This window comes from Erpetoichthys calabaricus, chromosome 9, assembly GCF_900747795.2.
Source record: "Erpetoichthys calabaricus chromosome 9, fErpCal1.3, whole genome shotgun sequence".
In the NCBI taxonomy this organism is placed as follows: Eukaryota; Metazoa; Chordata; class Cladistia; order Polypteriformes; family Polypteridae; genus Erpetoichthys; species Erpetoichthys calabaricus.
In genome coordinates, this window is record NC_041402.2 from 48,723,187 (window position 1) to 48,747,433 (window position 24,247).

Sequence of the window (24,247 nt, forward strand, 5' to 3'; positions counted from 1 at the left end):
ACCTTGGTGAGTATGCCCACAAGGTGCCATCCTGAGCTGCCTTCCCAAAACTGAAGTTCTCCTGAGCATCCACATCAGACCTGCACAGCACTCATATTATAATATTGTACTTAAATGGCAGAGAGCTCCCCTCAAAATATCATCTCCACCCGCTTAGTTCACATCTCTTGAAATCTCTGTGACATTTATGCGGCTTTCATGAGTTGTTCTTTTCATCCCTTGTCATAGGAAGGTACAGAGACGGGATGGCGTTTTCTAGAAGGGCTTCCAAATCCAAGCCACTTACAAAGCAGCAGGGGCGCTGAATCCCCCACAACAACCGGGACGGTATTAATTAAACCAGCTCTTATTTCACAGCCAATACTAACATGTCACATCACGGTTTAGAGTTCAGTTTTAAAATATATTTAATGAGTATGATTAAGCTTTATTTATGGGTAAGATTATTTCTTTTTTTCTGAAATGTCTTAACATTTTCCATCAATCCATCCATCCATTTTCCAACCCGCTGAATTCGAACACGGTCACGGGGGTCTGCTGGAGCCAATCCCAGCTAACACAGGGCGCAAGGCAGGGAACCAATCCCGGGCAGGGTGCCAACCCACCGCAGGACACACACACCCACACACACACACACACACACACACACACACACACACGCACACACACATACACACACACACACACACACACACACACACTAGGGCCAATTTAGAATCACCAATCCACTTAACCTGCATGTCTTTGGACTGTGGGAGGAAACCCACGCAGACACGGGGAGAACAAGCAAACTCCACGCAGGGAGGACCCGGGAAGCGAACCCGGGGCTCCTAACTGCGAGGCAGCAGCGCTACCACTGCGCCACCGTGCCGCCCTTAACATTTTCCAAAAAAACACAAACTGAACCATCAGCTTCGTATTTTACCATCCAAACCCATTTGTCTCAACTCCACTTCGGAGGTTTGACAGATTATCTTGAACAGATTTTAGGATGAGAGTCTACACCTGTTTATTCTTAAAACAGCTTCATTTTGTTCAAGGTTTCAAGAGCTGGAGGGGCCGTTCTAGCAGCATAAGAAATAAGCCCAAGAACAAGGCCTGGTGGGATTTGCAGGGTTCAGTCACAAACAGCCATTACTCTAACATTCATGTCTTTGGGGTACAGACAAACCCAGGCCTGCAGAGCAACGAGTTAGCACTATTGTGCCATCAAACCAAACATGAATGCTCTAAAAAAAGAAATCTCAAATATAGGGTGTCCCACTCGGGAGTACAACTTTAAAAATGCGAATTACTCTGCAACGCGTGCATGTATCATCATGCAACAGGGTTCAAAATATTTCTTATTTAATGAAGAATTGATTCTGTGTCATAAAGAGGCGGGCACTATAGCAGGCGCCGCTACGGGGCAACAGGACGGGGCAACGTGCTAGTATGGAAGAGATCCGACCGTTTTTTGGAGACGGGGTGATCTGGAAAGGTTTGTGGCCACCTCGATCGCCCGATTTAACTCCCCCAGATTTTTTTTCTATGGGGATATTTAAAGGGCAAGGTTTATGCAAGCAAACCCAGGACCATCGAACAACTGAAAGCAAACATCGAGCGTGAAATTGCTTCCATCGACAGTGACATATTGCAGAGGACATTCTCAAATATGGAGCGTCGCGTTTCCTTGTGCGCGGACGTTGGGGGAGGACATTTCCAGCACCTTCTGTAATGTGCACTTGTTTTCCACTAAATAGAGATATGTTCAGTTCTTACAGCTCGCCTTTACGTTCACGTGTTCGCATTTTTAAAGTTGTACTCCCGAGTGGGACACCCTGTACTTTATTAAAGAGCACACGCTGCAATTGCCGTGTGATTAAAGAGTTTAGAAAGTTTTCAGGGAAAAAGACAACCCGATAAATTGCTGTCATGCCATTTCTTTATCAACAGAACACAATGAACATGAAACTCAATTTAAAGTAAATGTTGTCTTTATTCATAATTATACTGTATATATGTACATATATTTTTCTTTACAATCAAATTTTTCACAGAAATTAAAACACAAAATGTAACAGAATTGCAGTAAATATTTGCCTGATCACCCCCCCTGAACAATCGTCTCACTTTTTATTTTCTTGTTACCTCCCAGCTTTAATCTTTAGTCCACTTTACAGACTGAATACAGGTAGAGTCTGCTCCGGGTTAGAAACCGGGCGATCACGTTGACTGCTGTATGGATTAAAGCCAGACGTTGCCATAGTCAAAACTTACTTAAATGCAAATTTGGCTGCCCTACGTGGGTTAATAACGGTCACAATGACAAAATGATTGAGCCACTTCAGTCCCCAACTCCAGCTAGGCATGCACTACATGATAATTGGCTCGATTTTGGACCAGGGTCAACCCGTGCCACAGTCACAGAAGGTCCGAAGCAAGTCTCGACCCACATGATGTGGTCATGTGAGGTACCCGGTGATTAAACTTAACTTCCCCGATTTATTCACAGGCCAATCAGAGCCGATACTGTAAACACGTGCAGTATTTAGGACTCCAAACCCCTGCAAGTATGTCAGGGAACACCAAGTTTTCAACCAGCAACACATGAAGAAGTCATGTGGGAAAGATGAGTAGCTAATGGGAGATGAGCAGAACGTATTTAAAAAGTCATGTTCTGTTCACAGGAATTCCTGTAAGATTTCAGGTTCATTGCGCTGCGAATCGTGTAACTCTGTTGAAGTGTGGTGTTGTATGTTGATGTAATCATCTAGTGAATACGTGTAGTACACTAACAAAAGACAGAGTGGGGGGGGGCGCAAAACATTGAAATCTGCTGTAATGTGTGGGGTCTGTTCCATTTTTAACATCAGTATCATCTAAACTCTTGTATTTTGTGTCAGGAATCAATAATTACTGATTGCAGGATAGTTTAGTACTAGGGTGTTGTACCGTGTTAGCCATTATGAATGTAGAGAAAAGCCAAGCAAAATGACACCTTTTATTGGCTAACTAAAAAGATTACAATATGCAAGCTTTCGAGGCAACTCAGGCCCCTTCTTCAGGCAAGACGTAATCACCAAAATGCCTGACATTTTTGGAGAAAAAAAAAAGAAAGGGAATACTGTCTTTCGACCTCCTGTATTCCATGATTACATCTTGCCTGAAGAAGGGGCCCGAGTTGCCTCGAAAGCTTGCATATTGTAATCTTTTTAGTTAGCCCGTAAAAGGTGTCATTTTGCTTGGCTTTTCACAGGATAGTTTAGAAATTCAACATAAAGTGATAACCCCACCACCAACTACGGACTATTATAATCCATGTCCAGTGATTGCCGATGGTCTTTTGCTAGCACAACAGACCTACAGTGCCTTGAAAAACTATTCAGCCCCCAAAACTATTTTCAAATTTTAAAAAAGACCCCTTGCTACAATAGCTGTGAGAGGTGCTTAAAAACTGGGGGAGGAATGTGCTGACATTTCATTTTCTAATAGTTTAATGTGTTTGTGATTTAGAAATAAAAAAATCCAAGTCCATCGTGACCAAAATCCTAGTTTGTGAGGATTATTTATGTGAAAAAAATCCATCCATCCATCCATTATCCAACCCACTATAACCCTACAGGGTCACGGGGGTCTGCTGGAGCCAATCCCAGCCAACACAGGGCACAAGGCAGGAAACAAACCCCAGGCAGAGTGCCAGCCCACTGCAATGTGAAAAATATTTGAATATTTTTTGCAAGGCACTGTATATCATCAAACTTTTCATTTTCTATTGTATCCAATCTAAAGCTTCCATTCTGTGGCCCAGGGCATCACGAGGAAAGACTTTGTCGAGCCTCTCACTGAACAGCCACGTCCCTGAATGGACCTTTACACACCTTCAGGGTACTCCATGGCCTCCATAGTTCTGCACATACTCCAAACTAAACCTTCCAAGTGATTTTCAAAGACAGAGATGATAAAAACTAAATAGAAGAAGAGTCCCAGAAATGTATAAACTCATCTAAAGTTGTTAGTGCCTGACTAATAATTTATAGTTTAATCTTAATTGCTGGCTTTTCTTTCTTTCTCCTGGCTGAGGGGTGAATTTTGCTCTGATTTGTTAAGTTTCACTTGACTGGTTGGATTGTTATCTGTTTCTAATTAAAATCAATAAAGATTAAAAAAAAATTCTTATCTCATAGCATTCAATAGCAATTTGCATTAAAAATGAACTTGGAAAATTAATCCAAAAATCTTAGGAACCCGTTGTGCTCTGAATTTTATCCTGTATCAGCAATGGCCTGAAACTTGTGGCACTACTTCATCACAGATGTCGGCTTATGCAATGACACGCACTTATTTCTCTGAAAGGCTACAGATCACGCAATATGTCTACCACACTTAAAACCCTTAACCCTAGAAAGCTTATGAGATAGCTTTTTACATTTAAAATGATGCCAACAACAGAGTGAAAATATTTGTTAAAGATTAAAATAAGGATGCACTGAATTGTTAAAAATACTGTTTGTGATTTCATCTCTGGTGGCTGTCATAGAGTCCTGCCAATGGCCACATCTTCATGTCCTTAGTCACAAAAATTTTAAATGCCCACATGGGTAGCTGATGCTGAAGGTGCCAAGATGTGTTCTTTAAAATCCCTGCCTAAAAGTCCAATTAGGAGGTTTGTCGAGCGGTCAGTTTCACTTTATTGGCTCGTAACGATCTTTGTTATTTACGTGTCTTGCGTCATGCCTGGAAATCCAGGAATGCATCATGAAGTCGTACCCTTGGATCTCTGAAAACAGACAATTTCAGAGTTAAATACTAACAAAGGCTGGAAGTTCCATCTGGAATGGCTCTGCCATGGTGGTCCTGTTAATTTACATCATCTTGGTTTCATTGTTAAGAGTTATACCTTATTAATAGAGTACAGATTCCTTAATCAGCTTTTAAATTGGTTTTATTGATGTGAATTTCAGCAGAGGTCAGGATCCTAGAAATCTCCCGGGATGTTCATTGTGGGTGAAGCAGGCATACTAATGGATGAAATAGAAAAGAGAAAACTAAGCCAAACGAGGGCACTACTTGTCCATCCATCCACTTGCTAAAGCCATTTGGTCCATTACAGCATCAAGAAGACAGAAAGACAATCCTGGTGCCAGCTGTTGACGGGAGAGGGTCCTGTGCAAGAAACCTCACACACACACCACAATCCAATCATTCATTTTTTCCAACTGATCTAACTGCTTGCCTTTTTTCTTTCTAAATTATACTAACTTTTTCAAAATCTTTCTTTATGGCACATGAACATTTGTCCAGTTCCAGGGTTTGGGTCAGCTGTTAGTTTGGAGCTAAATGTTTTTCTTAATTTTAATACTAGGGGGCTCTGCCCCCTGCTTGCTTCGCTCGCCCACTCCCAAGTTTGGTTAACTGATGTGGTAGGTGGCTGACGTCAATACCCGGCCGGGACGCCCCTGCACACTATATTCAGGGGGAGCAGCCCTGGACACTGCAATACCTCCCCCTGGACACTAGATGGCCACCCTCCTGGGGTTGAGCAATGCCTCTGATTCCTGCAGGGCTCCCTGGGTATTGGAGTTGGGTGCAGCCCTGTTGGGTCTCGCAGGCACCGCCAGGGGGTGCTGTGTTTGGGACTCCTGAGCCTGTGTGGGCAGCATATTCATCACACCCGGAAGTGCAGCCGGAACTCGGTGATCAAACACCTGGAGCACTTCTGGGTGAACTATAAAAGGAGCCAGCGACCACCACTCAGCGGCCAGAGTCGGGTGGGAGGAGGACAAAGCTTGGTGAGGAGTGGTGGTGGAAGAAGAAGAGAGTGATATAGTGGTGCTTAGTGCTGTTCTTGGGACTATGTATTGCCTGTGGGTCACGGGGAAGAAAAATAAAAGTTTATTTACTTGTATACGTGCCTCCGTGTGAATCTGTGTTGGGTCGGGCACAATATAGCACCTTTTCTTATACTGGATATACAATTTAAAGAAATTGCTATTTTCATGGGAATTGTTACATTATTTTTCACTTTAACTTTAAAACTTCAGTAAAAACAATATTTGGAATTAACTTTTCTTCAAGATCGCATTGAATTTTGATTCCGTCTTTGGACTTACATTGTTACAACGCAACGTGTAACTGCCTGTGAGTGAACTTCGCTTCTTTATCTCTAATAAATTACCCGACATTTTCGAATGTTTGTCCATGCTGTTTCTTCTTCTAGACGTGTCAACGACTAAGCGAACGCATAAAATTATTGTCCTGATAAAATTTATAAGAGCTGAGAATGCAGGAAGTGTGTCTGCCAAAAGCATCCACACGACTGAGAGGTTGGATGACCGAGGTCTTGTTTGAAAATAGTAGTAAGTAGGGCGTGACTTGAAAGAATCTCATGTTAGAAGTCTCCGTCTCACGGGACTTCATTCCAAAAAGTCTCTCAAAAAGTCGTGTCTCGTCCCAAGATTTTTTCATTATAATAGAGAGAAATATCAAAAAATCTGATTTTCTATAGTTTTTAAGTGAGCACTCTAGCACAGTTTTAAGAACTACTGCTTTACATTTTTAGAGTCCAGTCTGCTAACTACAAGCATGGAGTTTACTTACTCTTTCAGTGCCTGTGCAGTTTTTTTCTCCAGTTATTCCAGCTTCCCCACCAAAGACATGAAAGCTGGGTTGACTGGCGACACTAAATTCGCCCAGTGTGGTCCACAATGAACTGGAATCCATGTAGGGCTAATTCACCCTGTGATCCCACATTGGTTCAAGTGGGGCTGATAATGGATAAATGAATGGACAGTCTTCAAGCTATATGAACATCTAAGTACTTTGTCTTACTTAATATGGAGAAAGACCACAGAACACAGAGGGTCACCCACCCTTTTTTGGGTGTATGCCAATGGAAAATGCTGGGGAACATCAGCCCTTAGCAATACTGAGCAGATGTAAACTATTGCATTTATTCATTTACCAAGTTTATGAACCTGCTCCTTCCATTGCATGGGTAAGTATGAGCTATAGCTTATCCTACCAGCTCCTAGTGCAAGGCAAGGACTAGTCTTGGATGACACACACACACACACACACACACACACACACACACACACACACACTCTATTGCAATTAATCAAATTAACTGATCAAGAAATTCTATTCTCCACCACAAAATTAATTGGATTAAGGAAGTCTGACAATCAGATGAGATGCAAGTATGTGGCATGTGAAAAAAAGGAGTCACTAGTGAAAACCCAGTGAGGTAGGATAGAACATGCACACTCGACAGAGCCAGTGGTTGGGTTGGGTTAAGAACTGAATCCAGATCTCTAAAACCGTGTGGCAGCAAAAATAACCTCTGCACTAACATTTACATTTATTTAATTTAATGAGATAAAAGTGCTTAAGAGTTGCTTTGAGATTAAAGCCGTATTTTTAAACGTTACAGAATTTCTTTACAGATTCACTTATTTGACTGACTGACTGACATGACTCTTAAAAGAAAATAAGATGTTTGACAAATGAGAGGAGACCATTCAATCCAGCAAGATAGTTTGTTTTGCTAGTAGCTACGCTGTCCCAATATCTCATTCAGATACTTCTTAAAGGTTGCAAAGGTTTCTGCTTCAACTACATGTCTCAGTAGTTTGTTTCAGATTCCCAAAACCTGTTGCGTAAAGACGGGATTCCTTGCTTCAGTACTAAATGCGCTTCTACTGCAAGCCATGAACAAGCAACAAACACATCTGTTAAACTGTACAAGTTCATGACGTGATCACACTTAGGGACTCAAAATTCTCAATACTGTCACCAAAGTTAAGTGAAGGCATTCTTTCAAATGGTTGCTTATTGCTTATGAGAAACAGAATGCTAGGAACAACAGACACTTGATCAAGTATGTAGCTTAAACTAAGTCTATCAATACAGGCCCTTATATTTCTACACGCTTATTTATTTAAATAAGATGGACTGTGAGCAAAGAAATTGGTTAAAGTCATAGCCCTTGCTTTGTTGAACTGTAGGTGATGGGAGATCTTTGCATTAAAAGAGTCATACATGCATTAATTAGCGGTCTATGGAATAACACAAAAATAAATCAATTATCCTTACTTCCAGAATGGCATGCATGGTGTAAGTGCTCATTCACCCCTGTGATATATATTAGATAAGCAGAGACAACTTGAACCAAATAAACACCATAAAGTTGTTTACATTACTGACCTCCACAACAATGGAAGGCCAGTTGCTTTTCTCCCAAATTGTATTGCTTCTTAGGTTTTCCAGACAATGAAGATAAACCAGTTTTCCCAAGTAACTATGACTGTTGGAGAATATAATTAGTATAATATAAAAGAACAATATTAAAGCACAGACATTTAACCAACCCGATTCCAATTAACATCTCAAATTTCAAGGCTGCTTTGTCATGTGTGTTCTGTTATCTGTTGTGCCAATCTCTGATCTGTTGCACTACTGCATAACAGTGGTAAAATAGTAGTAACACACAGGTATGCAAAAATATGTAAATGGAAAATTCATCTACAAGACATGAAGCTTTCAAAAAAAATGGAGGGTCTCTAGCTGCAGGTTGAACACAATAATCTATCATAGACAATCGTTCTCCTGAAAAATGGTCACAACAGAAACAAGTGTCCACTGTGGCCAAACATTTGTCCATTTGCCCAGTGGCACAGAGTTCTCCAGCGAGGCTCTACATCTATGGTCTCCATACTAGATTCTGATCAAAAGCACAGCCAAGGACAGTGCAAAAATTTTGGTGGGTACCAACATGTCACCAGTACCCTTTAGAGATTCTTGATTGGTTTCATCTTGATTGGAGTTCTGTAAGCCTGTTGAGGATTTGGCTTGGTAGCTGCACATGTCATAGAGATTCCCTGAAAATTGCATCTTCTTCGATTCTCGCCTCAGTGACTCCCAGACAGCTGCTGCCTCTTCTGGACAGCCAGCAAGAACTGCATTGACGCAGGCATGAAACTCATCCCAGAACCTGCAGACATTGGTAACAAGGATAAGAGGAAATTGTGAAAATGTCTTTGACTACATACAGGTATACAGCTCAACACAGCAGATCATGTGAGTGCCTATCAAGAAACCTAAACAGATGAAATTATCTTATCTATCTTTCTTTCTCTGTGTTATGGTTTACCTGATCTCCATTGTTTTGATTTCCCACCACAGTAACCAGGGGAAGAACAATCCAGCAATTCATTTTCTGTGTCACACTATACACTTTGGTCACAAAGTCTACACCTTTATGGTGGTCTCTGAGTGGCAATGTCACTGCAATGCTCAGATCAAGATGTGATTTGCTTTAACCCTTGTTGTACTTCAAAAACCATTCTAGGCCTCACACATGCAATAGTTCTGGATAGCACTGTTGTTAAAAACTCAACCCAATTTATGAGCATCTTTTCTCATCAGTGATGCTGTCTATGTTGTCAAGCTCTCCATTCACATAGGAGGTTTCAAACATGCTGGAGAGCCATTCCCATGTGCCACAAAGATGTTAAAACAAAAGCACAGCTGAGAATGTTCTGGATGAAAGGTGGCACAGATTCAAGCTCGTTTTTCAGTTAAACACACTATTGCCCATGAGCCGATTAACCTTGTCTTCATTTCATTCTGCTTAGCTGTTCACTATTTTCATTTAGCGATTGCCAATCACCAATGTAAAATCTGGTTTTGAGGAAGCTTCCAAAAGGCATTATATAGAATACAAAAATAAAACAAGATAGGTCACTAATTTCAAAACACCTCAAGAGATAAAGAAACGGGAACCTACAAATTAGAAAAAGCCTTTGTGCTTTAATGCAGAAGATCCCAGAATTGAAAGGAAAAAAAACCTTTGGGCTCAACTCCCCCCTGTAACAATTAAACATCTGAAAGTCACAAAGTCTCTCTTGTCTACACAACTTCTGATCTAGTGCCTGCTTACACAAGCCTTGACTTTTTATAAATCAAAATCTGAAGTGTGCTATTCAGGGGCTGTGTGGTTTATTCAAAGAGAACAATATATATTATGAAGCCACAAGAGCAGTATAAGGATTAATTTTTAATCCAGCACTTCATTCCAGGCATAACTCTGACACACACATGCATGTAGCACAGGGACAAGCAAGTACATAAATAAAAAGGTAAGGATGTCTTGTAGGAAAAATCAGCAACTAAGAGAAATTTGGAAATTTGATTCAATGGACTGCATTGGTACGGAGTCAAAAGCGGATTTTATAACACACTGTCGAGTAATCCCAGGACTAGAAATACAGTAGGACGAACTATAGAACATTCTGTTGGAATACTTTGATTTATCAATCAGTTGTTTTAAAATATATTTCAAGTTTAAAGTCAGTGTGACTCTTCAGAAACACTACAATATAACTTGGTCTATTTCTTGTCACGTTGCTGTGTGAGTCTGTCTGAGTAAAAGCGATTCGTTCCTTCTTCCAAAACCCCTCACTCCATACTAGGCCAGCAGAAAGCCAAAGACTATCCTTTTAGCACTGGGTGTACAGCAGAAATCAGAGGAGGACAGGGCACCAGTCTATCACATGACACACTGAGACAATCATATTTGGGCAAACCAGTGAGGTTGGCTGTCTGAGTGTGTGAAAAGCTAGCTTAGAAGCAGAATAGAAGTAAACTGATGTAAACTGAAACACAAAATGGCATACGGCTAAGATGTTTGAGGGTGATGATTTCAGTTTCCTGAGGGCCTCATAGTCTTCAGGTTATGTCACCAAACACCCTTATAACAGTTTTCTTTGCATGCTTTACTATTACATTGGCATCTTGAGGTATAAACAACTGTGAAAGATCCGTTATGAATACAGATGTTTTTATGATATTATTATTATGCTTACACTGCTTATCCCCAGCAATTTTCTCTAGCCATTCCTATGAAATTCGTTCGTGCTCTCTGATCACCTGAGAGATATAATCACTTCAGTAGGTCCATGGACAGCCTCTTGGTCTTCTCCCAGTGTGTTGTGCTTTGTACACCTCCCATGGAAAGTGCAAAGGGGTTATTCTAACTACACTGACAAACCATCTTAACTGGCTACTCTCGAAACAGTCAACCAGGAGTTCTACTACAAAGTCCTACCATATTCCTGAGTTCCTCACATTGATATGAAAGGTGAGCCTATCAGCCCTTTACAGCAACCTTATTTCAGTAAATTGTACTGACAGTCTCATTCTTTCAGTAACTATCCATAGTTTGTGACCATGTGAGAAGGATGTGAATGTAGACTAACTGATAAATATGAAGACCTAACTCCTGCTTCTCCACTACGGACCAGTGCAACATTGCCACTATGCAGATTTTCTTGTCAATAATACAATCACTTCTTCTCTCCCTTGCAAAAAAGACACTGATACATTTGAACTCCTCGACTTGTGGTATCTGCTCACCCCTCACTTGATGAGAACAAGCTACTCTATTCTGGGAGAAGAACACAACCTCAGATGTATATGTATGATGTGGCTGATGAGGACAAGAGAACATCATCATCATCTGCAAACAATATAGATGTAGTACTAAGGTCCCCAAAGTGGATGCATTCCTGTCCTTACCCATGTCTTAGTACCCTTGTTCATGAAAATTATGAATAGGACAAAAAACATGACACACCCTTTCCTGAGCACTGGTGGATCCTAGTGTTCCCCTAATGACAAGTGCAACTAAAGCTTCTGATTACAAACTCTTAAACATGGCCCATTCAGATTCAATGGATCTGACTTTCTCCAAGATGTAACAGAAGCTCTTCCTGTGGTCAAGGCTGAAATCATCCTGAACAAAGGAATCTGCTAGTTGTTCCCAGACAACACTCACTAAATGTTTGGGTAGTCCAGGTCTATCCAGCTTACAGTCCACCTGTATAAGTCAGGTCAGCAAAGGTTCTTTATATTTAAGTCTTTCTCGCTTTCCTTCTTTAAAAAAAATCACTTATTAATGTGATTGAATTGAATGCCAGATTAAAACATTATTCTGCATTGATCATAAATATACCACTCTTTGTGAATTTGATCAGTATCTCACCTGCACACAGTGTCCAGCTCCTGGGTGTCCTCAGCTCCCTGCTGGACATTCTCAGTCATGCTGTCCCCCAATTTCAGCAAGCACTCTGCAAAACCTTTATAGATTGAGCCACACTTCCGACTTGCTGCAGTCGTGGGACTTGAATTGAGAACTGTTAATATAAAAAGGGTAGGGGTCAAAAACAAAATGGTGAGTAACTTTAGTGAAACAAAGTGCAGCACTGAAATACAAGTTCACTTATGGACTTGGGAGTCAGTGTTTTGGTTCTGAAATTAATGAATTCCAAATAATCACTGTTCCACAGTCTTCAGATACATTTGTCTCTCAACTCAAGTAAAAAGAAGGTGTGATGGGATTATTATTATTATAAAATCAAAAAAGTTCTTAGCTTTCCATACTTAATATGCTATATAATAAAATATTAATGCCTGTGTGTCCAGTCCCTCAGATCAATGTGATTGGACAAGGTGCTTTGGTGTGATTGGTCAGTTGGGCTTTGGTGTCTCGACTGAAGAGGGTGCAAGTGTGAGACACACAAGGAGGAGTAAAGGCACACTCAGGGAGTCACCTTCAAAGATGGCAATTATAAAACCAGAGAGGAGGCGGCAAAGGTGCTTCAAAAATAATGACAGAGTCTGAGAAAGAGGATTTACAGGAACATGCTTGAGAAAGGGAGTGCCAGTGAAAAGACATTCAGACCCATGCAAATACAGAGGAAATAACATTTTTTATTTCTATCAGTGGTTCTTGTTAACAGTGTTCTAGCTTTTACATTTACACTATCTGCTTAAATAATTACTTTACAAGCTCATATTAGACTGTCATTGTATTAATCAGTGATTCCATCAGCACACACCTACATCTCCAAAGACAAATTTTATTTATTTTTTAAATGATTGCAAAGTAATCCCTCCTCCATCGTGGGGGTTGCGTTCCAGAGCCACCCGCGAAATAAGAAAATCCGCGAAGTAGAAACCATATGTTTATATGGTTATTTTTATATTGTCATGCTTGGGTCACAGATTTGCGCAGAAACACAGGAGGTTGTAGAGAGACAGGAACGTTATTCAAACACTGCAAACAAACATTTGTCTCTTTTTCAAAAGTTTAAACTGTGCTCCATGACAAGACAGAGATGACAGTTCTGTCTCACAATTAAAAGAATGCAAACATATCTTCCTCTTCAAAGGAGTGCGTGTCAGGAGCAGATAATGTCAGAGAGATAGAGAAAAGCAAACAAATCAATAGGGCTGTTTAGCTTTTAAGTATGCGAAGCACCGCGGCACAAAGCTGTTGAAGGCGGCAGCTCACACCCCCTCTGTCAGGAGCAGAGAAAGAGAGAGAGAGAGAGAGAGAGAGATAGAGAGAGAGAGAGAGACAGAGAAAAACAAACAATCAAAAATCAATACGTGCCCTTCGTGCTTTTAAGTATGCGAAGCACCGTGCAGCATGTCGCTTCACGAAGCAGCTGCACAGAAGGTAGCAACGTGAAGATAATCTTTCAGCATTTTTAGACGAGCGTCCATATCGTCTAGGTGTGTGAACAGCCCTCCTGCTCAATCCCCCTACGTCAGGATCAGAGAAAGTCAGCGCAAGAGAGAGAGAGAGAAAAGTAAGTTGGGTAGCTTCTCAGCCATCTGCCAATAGCGTCCCTTGTATGAAATCAACTGGGCAAACCAACTGAGGAAGCATGTACAAGAAATTAAAAGACCCATTGTCCGCAGAAATCCGAAACCAGCAAAAAATCCGCGATATATATTTAAATATGCTTACATATAAAATCCGTGATAGAGTGAAGCCGCGAAAGGCGAAGCGCGATACAGCGAGGGATTACTGTATTCTTTTGGGCATGTGAAGCAAAATAAACACAAAACTGTGCTGGACTGGCCAAAGCAACCGTGTACTAGATGAGCAGGTTAGATAAAGGAGAAGTAAATGGATATAACTTGTTTTCATATAACTCCCCTTTACATATTACATTTGTTTCATAATATCTTAAACCACATAGTAGTGGTTAACTCTGCAGGAGAAATAGCTTTTAGAAATATGAATGACATGTCCATCTCTCTAATTTTGCTAAGACGAAGAGACTGCCTATTACCTAAACACTTCAGGAGCAGCAATAATACAGTATATATAATATAGTACATAAATACATATATCATTATATATCCACACATTTTAGGAGTGTGTCTTTTTCATTAAATGTCCAAAAATAGCTAAATGTTACCCCAGATTCATAATTCCTGCCTGAGACACATGTCCAAGTTAAGCCTAACTTAGCACACATAACCCAGACTCACACTAGGCCAAATAATAATGAAGTTTGTCAATTCTAAAAGATCTCATTTATCTTGCACAGACTTCTTTTCCTCCTTTCTTATTCTGACACAAAGTACAGGATCTTCACATATGCACCAGTAGATTCAGGAACAACTTTTATCCTCAGGTCAGAAGACTACTCAGCAGTACAGTGTACCTGATATGAGTCTGTTAAAATCATTTGATGTTGTATTTATTGTCTGTTTTTAAAATACTACTGATACTAATGTGCAGTAGACAAACAAGAAAGATTCTCACTGCATTGCATACAAATGACAGTAAACTCTAACATTTAACCTAACAATATTAGTATTATGGAATGTGACAGGGAAGCACAGTATCTGGAAAAAGTCACAGGGAGAACATGCAGACTCTACTCAGTCATTCAGCCCAAGACTCTGCTGTTATGGTTTTTAACTCTGCCATTTGATGAAAATGGCAACCACCATCCACAATTCAGAGAACAATTTGGAAATTTGACACAGACAGCTAGAGAACAAACTATGAAAATGGTGGTACATTGATCTGGAATAAAGATCAGAAAAGACAAACGGAAAAACATAGATTAAGTAAAACACAAATAACTGTTAAGATACAAAAAAACAACATGAAGGAAATGTGGAACTGGATGAGGGCTATCACTGGCTACAAGAAGGGTGTAAAACATGCAGAGGAAAGGAACAAGAACAGAGATAATGAACTGAACTAGTCCTTGAACAGGTCAGGTTTTACTCATTCTTGTCAGTCCAGTCCTCCCCCAAAACTGCTAGCCTCAGTGTGCAAGCTGAGGAGTTTACAGAATCTCTACTGCCATCTGCATGACCTACAATGATGTTGTCTGACCAGTCCAGTTTGTTACTTATGTGAATCCTCAGGTACTTGGATCTCTGTACCACTTCCACATCCTCCCACGGAATGGAGACTGTTCTCAGAGCCTCTTGGCACCTGGCAAGTCCACCACCAGTTCTTTTGTTTTGTTGATGTTGAGATGCAGGCTGTTGTCCCTGCACCACAAGACAAAGTCCTCCATGACATTCCTGTACTCTGACTCCTCTCCATTATTGATACAACCTTTTTTCAATTTTATTGCAGGAAAATAACAATCCATACAATCAAGTCGAACTTAACAAAATAGAATTCAGCCCCCATCTGAAAGAGAGTAGAGCCAGAAAGCCAACAGCTTGGGCAAAAAATTTAAAAAAAAAACCAACAGGGAAGGGAGAATGTCCTTTTCCCCAATATAAATTCTTATTCTAAAATGTTATTAATTAGATCTTGTCAATTTTTTAAAAAGTTTTAAACAGATCTCCTTACCTAGAATCTGATTTTTTTCAATTTCAAAAATAGTACAGAACATCAGTTACTCCCTGACTTATAAACGTTGGGTTGGAATTGTTCCAGTTAAGCAGGATAAGTTTATGTGTTAGTAGTGTGGTATATATAGGCAGTTACAAATAAGTTGTCCTTCTCCACTTTAAGCCCACCTGGGAGTACACCAAACACAACTGTTAATGGGTTTGGAGTGATTGTGACACCAATATGATGTTAATTTTGTTCACTCCCAAGACATGTGGCCCAGTGAGGCTGGAGCTAGATTAAAACGATTGTTGCCCTGGATACATTTTGAACAATTTTAAACGAGATAAATGTGATTGATGAAATATATTAAGTTAGATGATTTGAATACTTTGTGCATATGGAGGTAGAGTGTATTCTATGCATAGCTGCCTTCCACTCCTTTTCTGAGATATTAAGTGAAAGGTCCTTTCGCCACCGTACCCCAGGATCTTTAAAAGGGAGAGACTTTAATATTTTTTTATATATTGTTGAGATGCTTTCTGAGTCTACAAGACTGATTAGTATTTCTACTAGAATAGAAATGGGTGGGAGGTATGGAAAATTTGGTAGGTTCTTTTTAGTAAAATTTCTAATTTGAAAGCAGTGGAAAAATTGTGATGCCGAGTAGTTAAATTTGAAACATGATTGTTCAAAATATGAAAAAACATTATCTATATACAGTTTTCTAAGTGCTTTAATCCTGGATGTTTTCCAAACATTAAATACAGTGTAGATTTGAAAGGGTTGAAAAAGGTGATTACCATGTAGAAGTGCAACAGATGAAAGCTTCTCTGTCTTAAAGTGCATCCTGCATTGGTTCCATATTCTGACAACTGGATTGTTGGTATATTGACGATAATTAGTTTTTACGGGGGAACAAAGTAGGGCATACAAAGAAGTATAGCAAGATTTAATTTTAATTGCAGACCAGGCTTGTATATATTCATCTTTATAGCTTGTATATTTGCTGCCCAGAAGTAAAATTGAACGTTAGATAGTGCCATGCCATCTTCTGCTTTAGGTCTTTGAAGAGTTGCATGTTAAAAGCGAGGACATCTTGAATTCCAGATAAATGAGGTTATAATTGAGTCTAACTTCTTAAAGGATGGTTTGTTAACGTATACAAGGAAGCTCTGAAATAGAAAAGGAAGCTTGGGAAAGGATGCTCATCTTGACAGTATTGATTCTCCCTGCTAATGTGATCTGCATCTAAGAATTTTTGTAGGCAAGTGCTGGTATTGCGCTGGAAGTCTGTTGTGTAAAGGGTAATCAGGAGGGAATCTATCCTGTGAGTCTGTATTCTTGTTTTTTTTATGTTTCTGCTGTTGTATGCATTTGAATTTCCCATGGGATTCATAATGTGTATCTATTCTAATCTAAGACAAAGACAAGATCCTTCAGGTTTGTAAAAGAAGTATATTAACTCTCTGGCCTTTGACAAACTAGTGTCCCATTTTTGGTGAGATACCGACTCCTGGTCATAACCAGCTATCCTAATAAACCTAATAAAAAACATGTTTGCACAATGTAAGGAGTCAAGGAAATATCGCCGTATAGAGTCATGTTATCCAATAAATATGAACTGGGAGAATTTATCATGTCTTCTTGTCTCCTTGGATCTCAGTTTTTGGTGGTGCCTCTTTCTGATACATGCAGATGTGCATTTTTGGTGCAGATAGCACATTGAGGTATCCTTGCAACCAAACCAGATATTCTCTGGTTAGCAGTTGATGTGGCTTGCATACTTTAGTGCACTACTTTGTTGGTTGATTTATGCCACATGTAGATAATATTAATTCTGCATTATTCACAATGAATATATTCACTCTCTGTAGGAAATCTGAAAATAAAACCCACATTTCCAAACAAACCAGACAATTTAAACGTTGAAGTACAAGAAAGCATTGCATTTTACCAGCCATTGGAACCCTGTTTGGTTCATGTATGAAGTGCCTGCTCAGTGGATACTGATACAATCTGCTTATGTTTGAGAAGGTTTCCTTCGGGACTAGTGGAGACAGTAGGGTATTGCCTGGGCAGAACGGGCAGTAGAAGGGCATGAGAGAGCAGAAGGTACTAATGAGAGCTGTAGCTTAAAAAACGTGATTGGAGTGTCTCCGAAAGCATCAATTTGGACAACATGGATAGACAGAGGCTGCAGATCCCATTGTGGCAATTACTCCGAGGGTTTCAGATTGTGATACTTAATTTAGGACTAGGAAAAAAAACCAGTTGAACCTATATTCCCATTTCCACTGCCTGAAAGATGGTAATAAAGTGTCACCATTGCCTGTTATGGTGGCCAGGCAGCCTGGAATTTTACCATGTAATGTAATTGAGGGCACTGGGATGTAGGAATACTTGGAGCTCGGGTACTATTGGCTCCAGATCTTTCTTGGAGCAATTCTGACCCTGAAAGTAACCATACAATTTGCTCAAGAAGTAACTTCTGAGTGTCTTAAAGGTTATTCCTTTGGAGTTTTTCATTTACTCTGAAAACCAAAGATGAGGTGACACAAGATCTCAAGTAGCACAGATGTACAAAAGTAACAGAAGGTGGAGCAGTGTGCATATGTTCAGCCTGTGTTTTAAATGCAAGTGAGAACAAACTCTTTACTGAGATGGTATAACAGCCCGTATGCATCTAAGTCTATGTTCACATATATGCAGTAACAGATTAGAGCCCTTCCCAGTGCTGAATTTAGTGCATTTCAGAAAGGTCTGACCAGACTAAATTCCTACCATTTTCTGATAAATTAGGTCACCCTACCTAGCGGGTTTAGGCCAAAAATAATATGCTGTCAGTCTAATCTCTGATATTACTCATTCCAACTCAGGGTCACATTGTGCTTGAGGCGATCACAAAAGAATCAATCATGAGGGCACCAGTTCATTATAAGAGCAAGCAAAACAAATGAGTACCCAGTATAATATGTGATGGTCAAGGATACTCAATGGGCCAGGGAAAGTAAGCTGTCACATACTATACACAGTATATTTGTTAACAGGCTTGAGAAACAACCCCAACGCAAGAAACACAACTAGAAGAAAACTTTTTTTCATGGACAAGTGAGTCATGCATATACAATGGATTACATAGATAAAGAGAGTAACAGGCTTAACCATACAAACCAAACCAAAATCTAAATAGTAACAAATTTCTCCACTTACCTTCTGAATCTCAATCACCTTTGCTTTGCTTTCCCTTCCTTCCCTTTTCCCTCTCTCTCTTCTACCATTAAGTCTTAATACCACCCCAGTAGACTCTAGGCAGGTTGTATCTCGATGTTCAGGTTAAAGTGCCCTCCATGGACTAGTCATTCTGGCCCCCTTGACATACACCACTCTAACTGGCTCTCTCTCTCACCACTTCACCACCTTATAGCTCATGTGTGGTGAGCAAACTGGCGCAAAAATGGTTGTCATCACATCATTCAGTTGGATGCTACACATTAGTGGTGGCTGAAGTGGATTCCCACTCATTATATAATCAATTAATTAATCAGGTTAAAGTTGACTTTGTGCTAAACAATGTGTCAAACTGTTAGATCAGTCCTAAAGAGGATTTGTCGAAAGCAGAACCGGTACATAAGAATTTACTACTACCACACTACTGCTACACACTGTTTACAAAATAAAAAACTATTTACATTTGCTTGTTCATCCACTCTGTAAACTTAATATGTTGATTGCTGAGGGTGGAAATAATGTTGCTGCACTGTCAGAAAGGCAGAGCGTCAGTCCACTATAGAGCACTCTAGATCTTACATCCACTCCCACTTATATACGGGCCAGTTAGAACTGTCAATGTGGCTAACCTGCAAGTGTGGAAGATTTGGGAAGAAACAGGACCACCTAGAGAAAAATATGTCCAGACACAGAGTGAGTATAGGCACTACACACTGAGAGCAGTATCACTTGGAATGAGTTCCTGGAGCTGTGACACAGCAGGATTAAATCATATTATAGTGCCAATAAACTCATTTTATATATAAATAAATCATTGTCACAGTAACAGATTTATTGATTATATACGCATAGACAATCCTAACCATTTAATATAAAATCTGATCCCACTCTTCAGTGCCATGTTGGCAGACTGTCTGAAGTCACTAAATCGCTCAAGTGTGTGTGTGCGTGTGTGTGTATGAATGTCTGGCTGCAGGTGAATGTGGCCTGTGAAGGACTGGTGTCCCATTCTTAATGGGCTCCTAATGTGTCCATAATTAAAGCACAATATTCCCTAATTGTCTAACATGAACAAAAAGTAGACTGTCAGTTTTTTGCTCACACTGAAAAAAGGTTAAGGTATTTCCATACTCTGAAAATTAAAGACTAAATGTTTTCAGGACAGGGTTACATAGGGGGTCTGAGGTGCTATCACATTCCTCCCGGGTTTAGCACAAATTCAGTTTGACCCTCGTCTGTGGAGCTCTACATGTTCTCCCTACTTTCTTACTGTAATCCAAAGTAGTCCCACAGAACTAATATTTTTATTTGACCTTAATTGAAAACTAAATCAGCCTAACACGGGTATGTGTGAGAATGCATCCTACAATGAAATGGCATCACATTTAGTACTGATTCCTAAGTTATGCTGTACACTGAGGGAATTGACTTTGATTTCTTGTGCCTCTTTAATGAAAAATTCTGGTTTATATAATATCAGAAATACCAAGGCATGCACTTTATTGCTTAAATGCTATTTGTTTATTTCATACTTTATGTTAAATGAATGTAACAACAAATAACCTTCATTTGTTTAATAAAGTCAAACTGACTATATAAAAAGAAAGGCAAGAAAAGAAGTCAATAGATTAAATTGAATGTATAAATTATTCACCAAGTTGTAAATTCACTTGTGTTATCGACTTGCTCGTATTTGCCAAATGTCATTGAGAGAGCACAGATTAACATCGATTATCGGGAGGGCACTTCTCTCTTTCTGCCCTGCTGTTCTCTGCTCAGGCTCTGCCATTATGACTTATGACAGCAATATTCACTTCCAGCTAAGGTTACACTAGGTGGCAAAGGGGCAGCTTCTTACAAAGCAGACAATGTAATGTATCCAGTTTATGTTAGTGGCACATTTTGTATTAATGTCTTTCTGTGCTAAGTTTTAAAATCAAGCCACTGCTATTGCTGTAATTTATTTTATTATCACTATGTGTTTCTTTAGAATTCTAGTAAACTGAGCCATAAAAAATCCTGCAGTTAATGCACAGATCCCTGCATTCCTGGTCTGTGTTATGCATCTTCATCTACAGTACATTAGAAAAACTGCGCATACACAAAAATTCCAAATAAAAACATGATGGTGTGAGACATGCAGAGGAGGTACGTTCTGCAAATAGTTTTCTGTGCACTGAAAAAGTAAGGCATTTCATTGATCCATTTTGAAACCTAACACAATTTTAAACTTGCACACCCACAACTGTCCAGTTCTAGCACTCCACTTACCACAGCATGTGGGCTTTTGGGAGGTGAAAAAAAAAAAAAACAGAGTAACCCCAGAAAACACACAAACTAACAATGGGTGACCAAGCCTGGGATTCAAAGCCAGCACCCTAGAGCTCGGGGGCAGTAGCCCTTAAAAATACAGCACCAACACAGTAGTTACAGTTTCCAAGGTCATGTGAAATCGATGTAATCGGTAATCAACTTTGTTCATATTTAGACTGCATTAACTGTTTTTTAAATACTACTTTGTCATACAGTGTTGTGTATAAGATGTTATGTAATTAACAGTGCATGTTTCTTTGTTTTCTTTTTATAAGTGTGATGATTAAACTACATGTGGGAATTTGCTAATTTTCTCATCCCTCTAATCCTATCTGTAACACCACTGTGTAAGGCAACACATTCTTGAGCGTAGTTAATCCAATTCTAGGATTATGGAGAGAATATGGGGAGCATATGTACAATCCATCTATTGCCTTAGTCTTTCATGGCACTAGCAGGGAATTAGCCATGGAGAGGGTGCCAGTCTGTAACTGGTGACATGCACAACCATGCGACCCACAACAATAATGCTACATATGCCATAGAAACAATACATTAAATATACATTAATAACACAACAACATAAGGTGAATGGACATATTTTAAACATCTCAATTAGTGGTATTAACAGTGAGCTGTATAAGAATGAAAATTTTTATAAAATGTTCATATTAAAGAACTTAATATTTTGAAAATTGTTTGTTGAGCTTTATACATATAAATAGTTCTTATACTCACACTACAAAAGTGTAAAAGTATAAAAATACTTTTATATACAATATTATATTTATTTTACTGCGGTGGGCTAGCGCTCTGCCCAGGGATTTGTTCCTGCCTGGCGCCATGTGCTGGCTGGGATTGGCTCCAGCAGACCCCCGTGACCCTGTAGTTAGGATATAGCGGGTTGGGTAATGACTGACTGTTTCTTTATATGTTTGAATTATTAAAGTAATGTTTCTATTTTATAGTATATTGAAATTTGTTATGTCTCTAACACCTTGATGTTTTAATTAATTTGTTGACAGTTTATATCATAAATTCTTAAATGCGTTCTAAATTTTAAAACGTTTTATGTAAACAATTTAAGTGATTAATGTTTAATTTTTTAATGTATGCACTTTTAATTGAAAACTGACATGAAAATGTGGGTCATGCCAACAGCTTCTTCAGCAACCATATAAACATAGACTGTAGTCTGTGACTTCATGAAAAAATAAAATCTTCCTGACATACCATAAAATTGCACATTGAAAGACCAAAGAAATACATTTGTAACCACAGTCATAGTGCTATGCACTATGCAATCTGGACAGTTAGTATAAGTTAACAATTGGTTAACTGAGTGGTCAATAAGCATATTCAATCTTATTGCTGTTACTTTATAATCATTTTCCAAAATCTGCTCAATTAATGTTTCCTAGAGATAGATAGATAGATAGATAGATAGATAGATAGATAGATAGATAGATAGATAGATCTTAGTGTGTTAAGATCTGTTCAGAGATTTTTCAGGTAAGGAAGACAGACGTTTTAAGGTAAGGTTGTTCTACTCATAGCATTGAGAGGGGTGTATATGCATAAGTGTGATATTTTGCACTAAGCATTCATTGGAAATGGGGCCTTGTAGGGCAAGAAAGTATTAAGTTTCAAGTTCAAGTTTGTAAGTTGGATGCTACAATTGTAGTACTGCATTAAGTTATTCAGACCTTTGTATGTTCTTGCTTTCAATTATGCTTTAAAATGAAATTGCATTTTCTAATATGGGAGAAAAATTAATTTCCTTAAAAAACACCCAGGTCTTCTTAAGTATGTAATTCAACAATAAACAAAAAATGTCCAAAGAAAAACTAGACAGTTCAAAATGATATTAAACTTAGAATGCATTTTTTGGGGATTTTGCTTATGTGAGCCACACAGCATGTCATTTGAGCACTGTTTAATAAGTTTCTTTCTGGGAATACACAGTATAATAGGACAATGCAAACTACCATAAAGTGATAAAAGATAAATTAAATTAGACATAAAATTTCAAATTGCAATGTGTTGATATTTATTATTCTCAAAAAAGATCTACACTTTTATCATCATTCAGATTGTATGTATTATGGTCCGCTTTTGTAATTTTCCTTACACAAAGGCATCTTGTAATAGAAGTAATAATACAGTTTAACTGTACTGAATTGCTTGCATCACTACAGGACTTAATTACCTTTCTTTAGTATCATATTGCACTCTGGTATTTATCACAGTAATAACTGTTTAACAAATTCAGACCCAGGGATGGATTTGACAGATGTTTACTGTTCTTTATGAAGTTTAAAGTACATTCATTAGTTAATTAGGCTTTATTGTTATACCATCCATCTTTTAAATCCAGGCTGAAAACTCACTATTTTAGTCTAGCATACCCTGACTAGAGATGCTTATTAGCTGTGCACACTACATTTGTTCGTTTGTCATTTGTACAGAAATATAAGTATCACAATATGTTTAAACTGTCACTAACACCCCTCTATTCTGTTTCTTTTCTCAGTATTGGGATGTACCATTTGGTGCCACTGCTGTACTACAGGCTGCTCTCCTGCATATAGAAAAGTGATCATGAATAAAGGAGCGTTGGAATCTGGACAGCACAGGCTTCATTATAGAAAATCCAGACACAGGTAGGCAGCCAGTTGGGCAAGGTCTCCAAGACTGTCTTTATTTTTGACTTTCTCTTTTACAATTGTAATGTCCACTATTATCAAGTGGCCATAGTTCATCAGTTGATTAAAAGACAGATATTGTTGGTTTTCATTTATGTTTAATCAGTTTCTACCTTGTTCTTTGTGTGTTTTAACAAATCTGTATTTATATGTGACACTATGTCACTCGTGTCTTTGCTTTGTGCTTAGGTTCATTACCTTTTTGGAAGGTGAACTTTCAGCACACTCTGAGGTCAAGAACACTCTGGAGCAGACTTTTATTGAGGATACCAGAAAGTTTTGATTTGTTCAGCTTTCCCTCAACCGTGACTAGTCTCACAGTCCAAGGCACTGACAAATAACCACACCATGTATG

General features: G+C 39.1%; 1 protein-coding gene across 1 annotated transcript in view; it reads right to left on the reverse strand.

Annotated features, from left to right (window-relative positions):
- Positions 1-6,550: 6,550 nt before the first annotated feature.
- Positions 6,551-24,247, reverse strand: part of nrn1la (neuritin 1-like a) — an 84,787-nt gene continuing 67,090 nt past the window's right edge. Inside the window, exons 2-4 of the mRNA XM_051932205.1 lie at positions 12,026-12,176; positions 7,066-8,974; positions 6,551-7,031 (exon numbers count right to left, since the gene is read on the reverse strand). Of these exons, the coding sequence (XP_051788165.1) occupies positions 8,698-8,974; positions 12,026-12,176 (428 nt within the window). The 3' untranslated portion in view covers positions 6,551-7,031; positions 7,066-8,697. The remainder of the gene's footprint in view (positions 7,032-7,065; positions 8,975-12,025; positions 12,177-24,247) is intronic.